Raw genomic sequence first — 10,940 nt, 5'->3', positions numbered from 1 at the left:
CTACCTTACAGAATCAAGATTTCAAAAAAATTTAACTTTTTTTCACAAAAATGTGCTTAGTTTCTCTGATACTTATGGAAGATGGACAGTTTTATTTTCTCCATTTAAAGCCAAAATGCAAATACTGAAAGAGTTTTTTTTTTTTACCCCTTAAGAAATCTTCAGGTGACTAAAGAAAGACACTGTCTCTTGCGATGGTTAGTTAGGTGGAATACAATGGTGAAGTAGTTTCAAAGCCAAGTACTGTAAACAGTCTTAAGTTATATGCTGCACAAAATACTCTCACCAAATTTCTTACCAAAGTGGATGCCAGTGACTGATAATCAAATCAAATGCATCTGGATACTGTTAGTGGACATTAATATGGAGTGCGCCCACACTTCGCCTTCATGACTGCTTGAAATCTGCTGGTGACCCATCCATTGAGTTGTTTGTGAAGGAATGGCAGCACATTATTCATCAAGAGCTGAAACCAGAGATGGTAGCTGTGTTGGACACTTAAGGCCTGTACCAAAGTCTGCATTCTAGTTCATTTCAAAGATGTTGAGCTGTGTTCAGGTTGGGACTATGGTGGTTGTTGTTTTTGTGGTCTTCAGTCCTGAGACTGGTTTGATGCAGCTCTCCATGCTACTCTATCCTGTGCAAGCTGCTTCATCTCCCAGTACCTACTGCAACCTACATCCTTCTGAATCTGCTTAGTGTATTCATCTCTTGGTCTCCCTCTACGATTTTTACCCTCCACGCTGCCCTCCAATACTAAATTGGTGATCCCTTGATGCCTCAGAACATGTCCTACCAACCGATCCCTTCTTCTGGTCCTCTTCTCCCCAATCCTATTCAATACTTCCTCATTAGTTATGTAATCTACCCATCTAATCTTCAGCATTCTTCTGTAGCACCACATTTCAAAAGCTTCTATTCTCTTCTTGTCCAAACTATTTATCGTCCATGTTTCACTTCCATACATGGCTACACTCCATACAAATACTTTCAGAAACGACTTCCTGACACTTAAATCTATACTCGATGTTAACAAATTTCTCTTCTTCAGAAACGCTTTCCTTGCCATTGCCAGTCTACATTTTATATCCTCTCTACTTCGACCATCATCAGTTATTTTGCTCCCCAAATAGCAAAACTCCTTTACTACTTTAAGTATCTCATTTCCTAATCTAATTCCCTCAGCATCACCCGACTTAATTCAACTACATTCCATTATCCTCGTTTTGCTTTTGTTGATGTTCATCTTATATCCTCCTTTCAAGACACTGTCCATTCCATTCAACTGCTCTTCCACGTCCTTTGCTGTGTCTTGACAGAATTACAATGTCATCGGCGAACCTCAAAGTTTTTATTTCTTCTCCATGGATTTTAATACCTACTCCAATTTTTCTTTTGTTTCCTTCATTGCTTGCTCAATATACAGATTGAATAACATCGGGGAGAGGCTACAACCCTGTCTTACTCCCTTCCCAACCACTGCTTCCCTTTCATGTCCCTCGACTCTTATAACTGCCATCTGGTTTCTGTACAAATTGTAAATAGCCTTTCGCTCCCTGTATTTTACCCCTGCCACCTTTACAATTTGAAAGAGAGTATTCCAGTCAACATTGTCAAAAGCTTTCTCTAAGTCTACAAATGCTAGAAATGTATGTTTGCCTTTCCTTAATCTTTCTTCTAAGGTAAGTCGTAAGGTCAGTATTGCCTCACATGTTCCAGTATTTCTACGGAATCCAAACTGATCTTTCCCGAGGTCGGCTTCTACCAGTTTTTCCATTCGTCTGTAAAGAATTCGTGTTAGTATTTTGCAGCTGTGGCTTATTAAACTGATTGTTCGGTAATTTTCACATCTGTCAACACCTGCTTTCTTTGGGATTGGAATTATTATATTCTTCTTGAAGTCTGAGGGTATTTCGCCTGTTTCATACATCTTGCTCACCAGATGGTAGAGTTTTGTCAGGACTGGCTCTCCCAAGGCCGTCAGTAGTTCTAATGGAATGTTGTCTACTACCAGTGCCTTGTTTCGACTCAGGTCTTTCAGTGCTCTGTCAAACTGTTCACGCAGTATCGTATCTCCCATTTCATCTTCATCTACCTCCTCTTCCATTTCCATAATATTGTCCTCAAGTACATCGCCCTTGTATAGACCCTCTATATACTCCTTCCACCTTTCTGCTTTCCCTTCTTTCCATCTGAGCTCTTGATGTTCATATAAGTGGTTCTCTTATCTCCAAAGGTCTCTTTAATTTTCCTGTAGGCAGTATCTATCTTACCCCTAGTGAGATAAGCCTCTACATCCTTACATTTGTGCTCTAGCCATCCCTGCTTAGCCATTTTGCACTTCCTGTCGATCTCATTTTTGAGACGTTTGTTATGGTTAGGCCACTCCACTTCATTAATGTTATTGTCCACCAACTGTTGCCTCACAGATGCTGCTTTATGAGAGGGTGCATTGTTGTGCTGATGCAAACAACCATCATCTCCAAACTGTTCCTCTGCTGTACAGAGTATACAATGATGTAAACTGTGTTCATATCCTTCCGCATTTAGGATTTCCTTAAATGCAATAAAAGAACCACAGCCTAACCACAGAAAACAACCCCTACTGTATCACTGTATTCGCCGTTTGCACTACACATGATGGCAGGTAACATTCTCCCAGCATTCACCAAACCCTAACCTTTCCATTGGATGGCAATAGGGTGTAGTGCAATTCAAGTTGCTCATCTTCAGTCATCCACTGTCCAGGGGCATCAGTTAGCACTTACTACAGAAATGTGTGGCATATGAGGAGCTGTTCCATCACTGCACATCGTTCCTTTTTAACCACCCTCACATAGGCATTGTGCATGCTGAACTGTTGCTAGCACTTTGGAATTCATGAACGAGTTGTCCTGTTTATTTCATGCAAATTTTGGAACCACCCTCCACAATGCTAGATGGCCCCTGACTGTCAAGATATGAATTCCACCTAGTTTTGGGTTAGCTGTTCCCTTGTGTTTCTATTTCACAATCACATCACCAACAATCAACAGGCTGCTTTAGACAACACCAATTAGAGTGGACATCACAAAATTAGACCCCCCAAGGACACAACCACTCCCTGCAACCTGTTGGTGCTAAGAGCTGCGATTCCCCCGTCTCACAGCTTAGTTGCAGTAGGTCAGTGCCAACTGAATGTTCTTTGCTTCCATGCAGTATCGTGTGTTCATGTGTGGTTTCAGCCTTCCATGGAAAGGTATGTTGACCTGTTTTTGGTAGTAAGCAAAATGCAGGAGGAAGGACCTATACGTAGTAATGCTTGGGTTGCTGTGCATAAAGGGCTGGAAGACTTTTGAAAACAATCTAAAATTGTATTGAACATATTTAAGACTTTTTCACTGATATGGCCAACAGTGAAGAAGCCAGGAATATGTAAATATTCTGCAAGTTCACGAAATAACACAATCTCATAGTATTTCCAAATAAACTGTCTTCCATAGCAACAGTGCAGTACCATCAGTAGACACTCTAGATGTGAGCACATGTTTTGATTCTCCAAGAAAAGGATATAAATGAGAATGTAAATTATGGAATTTCACAAAAAGTTACTACACAGAACAGTAGTTCAATTCTGTGATGGAGAAGAGTCTCCAACAACTAGAAAAACAGGGCAATCTGTGAAAAAATAAATTGTTTTGGCTCAGGGACCTCCATACTTTTGTCTTCTCTGCTCACCTGGTTTTTTATTCAGAAAGTATAATGACAGACAAAAAATTTTAGTGGAATGCAGAGACACTGCAGCAGCAAGAACATAGTTTCGTGTAAAATGCACCAATGAAAGTACACAGTTACTTTTTTACAACATATATTGGCAATTGTGGTAATGGACGCAACGACAAATGATTCACAAGAGCTGAAAATAAAAAATTTTCAGGAAATAGAGAATATTCTCAATCGGATTAATGGGAGCCATTGGAACTAAAATCACGCACAGACTCTCTGGTAAATAAAACTTTATGATAAGTGATGATACAATAATTGTCGTACTGTGTATCGCACCACTCTACCAGTGTATCACAGATGGCAATGGAATTGGAAGTTTACATTCAATACCAACAGCAGTTGTGCAGGATCCGGTGGACCCAATGCAGCATGCCTGCAGCCATGCTGGACTATAAGCACTCTCTGCCACCACAATATAGGATGGCTGGTGGCACCACTCTTGCACCTGGAGCTGCTCCTCAGAGACATCTGGACTTCGTTTCTTGCTGCATTACCAGTGATACAAGTTAAATAAATCTGCTGTTTGTTGTACTAACTCTTTTGCTAATCATCTCAGCTCCTATCCAGCTTTCCTACGAAGACTGTTGCTGCGCCAATCTGTAGGCTCTCTCTCCTTACTGTTGTGTATGACAGTGTATACTACAATAACTGTGTCTCAGATGTTACCAAAATTAAGTTTCATAGTTTTATTAACAGCTTTCTCACTGGGCGATTCTACAAGGTCCAACAAAACACAAATTTGTCAGTGATGACTTTTTTAACACAGGCAGAGCAGTTGCACAACTCTTACATTATTTTATGTTTTCCTCAGAATACTCTCATGTTTTCAAGACAAAATGTGCATGAAATGTATCTATAAACTTTCAGCATGTTCATGCATCATTTTCAGCCCAAATATGTCAGTGGCTCTGGTTTTCCCATCAACTGAAGTCAAAAAACATTTTTCTTGAAAAGATCTTGTAACATCAGTTTGTATTGTTTTTGCACTACTGGCAAGAATTTTCACTTGGAAAGTACTCACATTTGAAAGTGTCACAAACAGGCAATGCTGTACGACTGTTAGATGACCTCAAGATGCCTATTTTCACGACGGCCTTTGTAATAGAATTATTTATGTATACTGTATAAATAAATTTTACCTTTGCCTAGATATTGTTTACGAACTTCAAACCTACTGAAACTGAAACAACACACAACGTAATGTTTGCATAAAATTGATAACTATTCCAGATGACTACCATGAACATACACAGAGCTCATGATTATGTAATAACCATTTGTCACAGATACCTTTACGTAACCAGAATGAGATTTTCACTCTGCAGCGGAGTGTACACTGATATGAAACTTCCTGGCAAATTAAAACTGTGTGCTGGACCGAGACTCGAACTCAGGACCTTTGCCTTTCGCGGGCAAGTGCTCTTACCATCTGAGCTACCCAAGCACAACTCATGACCCGCCCTCACAGCTTTAATTCTGCCAGTACCTCGTCTTCTACCTTCCAAACTTCACAGAAGCTCTCCTGTGAACCCTGCAGAACTAGCACTCCTGGAAGAAAGGATACTGCAGAGGCAAAGGTCCTGAGTTCGAGTTTCGGTCCAGCACACAGTTTTAATCTGCCAGGAAGTTTCACCTCTACATAACTCTCCATAGTAAGTTAGAAACAGACACACTGATCATCCAGTACTACAGGCAACTACTGACATTTCATTAGAATAAGAAGTTTATTAACCAGGTTTTTAAAAAGTATGGGAAATAGTTTTGTCAAAAATGAAACAAGAAATATAAAATTACATTGGCAAATAATAAAATCTCATTTGTTTTGTTTACTTGTATTAGCTCTTGAAAAAGCTCATGTACAAACAACACGAGCCCTTCTGTCATGACACTATTACCATTGTTATGAAGTAATCACTTTTGGTAGATACTTTTATGTAACTTTCCCAGTCTAATTAAAAATAGACACATTCTTATCCACAGACAACTATTGACATTTCATTATACAAGAGACTTTATTAAACATGCTTTTAAAGAATGTTAATATATAGTTTTAAAACATATCAAAAATAAACAAGGACTAAAAATATATAATAGTGTCAAGTCATAAATCCTCAGTCAGTGTTTATATGTCTTAGTTCTTGAAAATGGTGATTCTGGTACAGTCAGTTCTTTTGTAGATTTTGCAACTACAACAGGAGCATATTTGGAAATGGGTTGGGCCTTATGAATAGCCTCCCTGCGCAGTCTTGCTTTTTCTTCTTCCTCTTCTCTTTCCTGCTCCTCTTTGAGCTGAAATGACAAAAGCATCAGTAATGAACAATGACAATCATCATCATGAAGTAGAAACTTTGGGCATTTTTTTCACTCATGACAATGCAGTTTAATGTGATGAACTATAGCTTGAAATACAAAACAAAAATTGAACAGATAACTGATGGGTGGCACACAGTGCACGTGTCTGAGCTTTACATCTATCTTTAGAGTCGGCAACTACTATTCTTTTTTCTCAGTACAAGATACAAAAATTTGGATGTATGCGTAAAATTCACATAAGGACCTGCAATTATACTGAAAGTTTGTGAGAGGTTGCAAGGGGTGACTAGCTGGTGAGAAAAGGGGGGGGGGGGGTTGAGGAAGGTGGTGGTGGTGGTGGGGGGTAATAAGGGTGTATGGAAGAATGGAAAGGCAGAAGAAGAGACCAGGGGTTCTCAATTGGGGGCGGGAGGGGGGGGGGGGGGGACGAACACACACACACACACACACACACACACAGTGCATCTATGGCAGTTAACAGTTTAACATACTCCCCATGGTCTACCAGCTTAACACAGGTGGGGAAATTTGTGTGCCTCAATGATCCACTGAGCTATGCTGGCGGCAGCAATCCTGGTAGGTCACCCATGTAAGATTGGTCAGATCCCACACGAAGTGTAGACTCATAGTTGGCTACATTCTTGGGAGTTTATGGGTGCAAACCAGATGGGGCCCTAGCTAAGTCTGACATTACTTCCACTTACTTGTGCCAGGCTGCCTTTGTTTTCTTTTTTATCAACCTTTTCCTCCCTCCCCCCCCCCCTCCCTCCGCCCCTGTAGATGTAGATGTGAAACTGGAAGAGGCATTAGACCTAACCCTGCTGCCTTGCAGATAGGCACTGACCTGCCAAAGGCTAAGAAAGAAAAACCTTGAACAAAAATTACCTGTCTGTCCTGGATGGGAGTTTTGTTAGAGGTCGATAAGCCATGTACATAAAAATGTACAGACTGCAAGGGCTCACACAGAGCCTTGGAATAAAGGAAGGCTGAGGAAGAGACCAATGTCAGGCAACCCAGCTTGGATTCAATTATCACTCCTACCATCCACCCCTTTCCCACCCAATGGTAAACTGTCTTTTTCTTGAATCTTCAGGTTTTCGCGGCGAAAAGACTGCTCCATTAAGTTTCGGGAATGCATCCGCATGAATTCTGGTTCTTCTTCTAATATTTCGGCTGTATACCTTTCAGCCATACGGCTCTCTCTGAAGATGGCTGAAAGGTATACAGCCGAAATATTAGAAGAAGAAGCAGAATTCATGCGGCTGCATTCCCGAAACTTAATGGAGCTGTCTTTTTCTTCTTCTGACACTTCAGGATTAGGCCTAGAGCCTATTCTGGTCTACACGATTACTCTGCAAATCACATTTAAGTGCCTGACACTGGGTTCATGGAATCACCTTCAAGCTATTTCTCTCAAACAGCTTACCGGAAAATAAACGCATGAATCGTTACTGCTAGTTCCGACTTCTCTTATTACAATGACCATTTCTACCTATGTAGGTGGGCACCAACACACTATTTTTGCATTCAGAGAAGAAAGTTGGTGATCGAAATTTGGTGAAAAGATCTCACCGGAACAAAAAATGCCTTTGTTCTAACGTTTGCCACCACAACTCGCATACCATATTGGCAACACTCTCCCCCTATTTCACGATAACAAAAAACTAGTTGCCCTTCCTTGAACTTCTTCAATGTCCTTTGTCAAACCTATCTGATAAGGATCCTATACTGCACAGTAATACAGTCTCTGTAGTGAATCTGTTGCCTCTTAAGTGTTCTGTCAAAAATTCTTGCCTTTCCCACAACACTTTGTATGTGATCACTCCATTTCAAGTTATTTGTACAAGTGTTGCCAGAAATTAATGCACCGCATTATTTTCCTCAGCCGAAAATAGTGCAACAAATGCAAAACATTACGTACGTATTATATGAAGTCTCCTGAGTGAGCGCGTCAAGTTCCCATCACTTTCAACAGATAGCGTAGCTGCAGGACAGTTTCAAAATGGCATTTGTAGGTGATTTACATTACAAGCAACGTGCCGTCATTTAATTTCTCACTGCAGAGGAATAACTGTGGGGAATATTCAGAAACACTTGTGCAAAGTCTATGGAGCACCTGCTGTCAACAGAAGTACAGTTAGTCGCTGGGCAAGGTGTGTGAGGTCATCTGAAGGCGGTTTGGCAGAGTGCTATGATTTGCAGCGGTTAGGGAGACCATCCACACACAGCTGTCACACCTGACAGCCCTGACCTAGCTCCCTCAGACTTTCCCTCATTTGGGCCATTAAAGGGTGCCATTCATGAAAGACATTTTGAGGACAATGACGAGGTGATACACACGGTGGAACACAGCTCTGCCACAAGGACAAGGATTGGTACCGACAGGGTATACATGCCCTCGTTTCACGCTGAAGCAAGGCCATAGAATGGGATGGAGATTATGTGGAAAAATAGGGTGTGTAGATAAAATACCATCCTTTTTTGTGTGTATTTCTCATTATGTTCAACAAAGAATTGTTCAAAAAAAAATGTGGTGCATTACTTTGTGGACAACCCTCGTAATGCTAATCCTTAGGTATTCAGTTAAATTTGCAGCCTTTCGATTTGTCTTATTTATCATTTAGCCAAAATTTAGAAGAATTCTTTTAGACTCCTGTGGATAACTTCACATCTTTTTAGTCAATTGCCACTTTTCGCACCCTACAGGTACCTTGTCTAAATCATTTTGCAATTGATTTAGATCATCTTATGATTTTACAAGATAGTAAATGGCAGCAGCATCTGCAAACAATTTAAGAGTGCTGATCAGACTGTCTCCTAGATTGTTTACATATATCAGGAGCACCAGACAGCCTATAACACCATCCCGACGAATGCCAGATTATCACTTATGTTTTACTTGATAACTTTCCATCAGTTACTATTAACTGTGATCTCCCGCATTCTGTTCAAGAGTGGAACAGTAGATAAACAGCTTGAAGGTGGTTCGATGAACCGTCTGCCACGTACTTAACTGTGCACTGCAGACTGGTCCTGTGGCTGTAGATGTGATACCGGAACAGGCCCTAGGCCTAGCCTGGAATGGCAAAAGCAAGAATTTAATTTCTCTAGGCCTAACTCTGGAGTATCAGAAGAAGAAGAAGAAGAAGAAGAAGAAGAAAATAGTTTGCCACTAGGTGAGGGAAACTCCCACATGGCACGCCTCCTGGTGATTCAAATTTTTGTGTTAACAATGACGCTGTTTGTAGTGGATTTGTAGTTGTTGATGTGGGCATCTTATCTTCTTTGATAAAGGAAGTGGCGAAATGTAAACAATGTGATAGTGTAGGCTGTCTGGAAATAACTGAACAACAAAGTAGCAGGAAGGGTTTAGTGTCAAAATTAGTTGTTGTGTGTAGATCTTGCAATAAATCTACCTCGAAAATGACTTCGAACACTGTGCATAATTCGTATGATGTGAATTTGAAGTTAGTGTATGCAGTGCCTGCAAAGGAAAAGGAAAAGGAAAAAGGGCTGTTCAAACATTTTATGGTTTGATGGACCTACCTCCTCCTCTGAGTAGTTTCAACAAGTGCATAAAAATACCTTTAGGTGCCTTGACGGTTGTGTCTAAAGCATCTATGAAACATGCAGTAGAAGAAACTGTGGAACCAGGGACATTACTGCTGCACTTGACGGGACATGGCAACATCGAGGACATCATTCCTTGAATGGCGTTTGAAGTGCTACTTCTCTGGAGTATGGAGAAGTTGATGTTGAGTGCTTATCTCAGTACTGCCACATCTGACATGGTAACACTGAAGGACATACTGAACACCAGCTTTCTAAGAATTATGATGGTTACAGTGGATGTATGGAGTGTGATTGAGCTCTAAAAATATTTCAGAGCTCGGTGCCTGTTTATAACGTTAGATATACAAAGTACCTAGGTAATGCGGACTCTAAAGCTTTCAGTAAAATTAATAAGTTCAATGTTTATGGTGATCGCTTGGTAACAAAACTGGAGTGTTGTGGACATGTGCAAAAGAGGATGGGTGCTACATTGAGGAGGCTATGAAGAGAAATGAAAGGAAAGTTGCTATCTGATGGGAAAATCTGTGTCTGGCCAAGGCAGACTGACAGAAACTGAAATAGCCCTTCTTCAGAGTTGTTATGGACTGGCCATTAGATGAACTGCATCTCTGAATGATGTTGGAGCAATGAGAAAAGCTGTATGGGCCACATATTTTCTTAAGTTGTCCAAAGATGACCACCCTGTTCACGGACTTTGCCCTAAAGAAGGATATTCCTGGTGTGGTTACCAAAAAGTAAAAGAAAGTGGTCAAATATACAATTATAAGCATCCTCTTCCTGAGCCCATTATGAATGAAATAAAACTAGTTTTTAGAGACCTGAGTGACCCTGTTTTGCTTAGTAAATGTCTTTATGGGGGCACTTAGAATACAAATGAAAGTTTCAACCATTTCATATGGGAAAGATTACCCAAAAATGTTTTTCTAGGAGTAAATACATTAAAAGTTGGTGTAGTAGATGCAGTGATATGTTTCAATGCTGGATTGGTAGGAAGGTTGCAAGTCTTGAGAAATTTAGGCATAAAATGTGGCTCTAATATGGAATATCAATTGCTTGTCTGTGACTGACAACGAGTGCATGAAAGTGAAAGATTTGCTCTTCAAGTTACCACAGAAGCAAGAATTGCTAAAAGTAATGCCAAGAGGAAGCATGAAGACGAAGAAATGCTGCAGGATGAAGACAATGCTTGAGGCATGTCCTAAGGCACAGTTTAATTGGACTCATATCTTCATTTCAGGGTGTATACGTGGACAAGGAAAAAAATTCCTGGATTTCCCGGTTAAAAATAC

General features: G+C 40.4%; 1 protein-coding gene across 2 annotated transcripts in view; it reads right to left on the bottom strand.

Moving 5' to 3' along the window:
- Positions 1-5,463: 5,463 nt before the first annotated feature.
- Positions 5,464-10,940, bottom strand: part of LOC126162703 (targeting protein for Xklp2 homolog) — a 155,027-nt gene continuing 149,550 nt past the window's right edge. For both annotated transcript variants that reach the window (XM_049919356.1, XM_049919355.1), the window contains exon 11: positions 5,464-6,054. In XM_049919356.1, the coding sequence (XP_049775313.1) occupies positions 5,881-6,054 (174 nt within the window). In that variant the 3' untranslated portion in view covers positions 5,464-5,880. The remainder of the gene's footprint in view (positions 6,055-10,940) is intronic.

This window comes from Schistocerca cancellata, chromosome 2 (assembly GCF_023864275.1).
Source record: "Schistocerca cancellata isolate TAMUIC-IGC-003103 chromosome 2, iqSchCanc2.1, whole genome shotgun sequence".
Lineage (NCBI taxonomy): Eukaryota > Metazoa > Arthropoda > Insecta > Orthoptera > Acrididae > Schistocerca > Schistocerca cancellata.
Note: the sequence above shows the minus strand (reverse complement) of the source record. Positions and strands in the feature narration are given on the sequence as shown.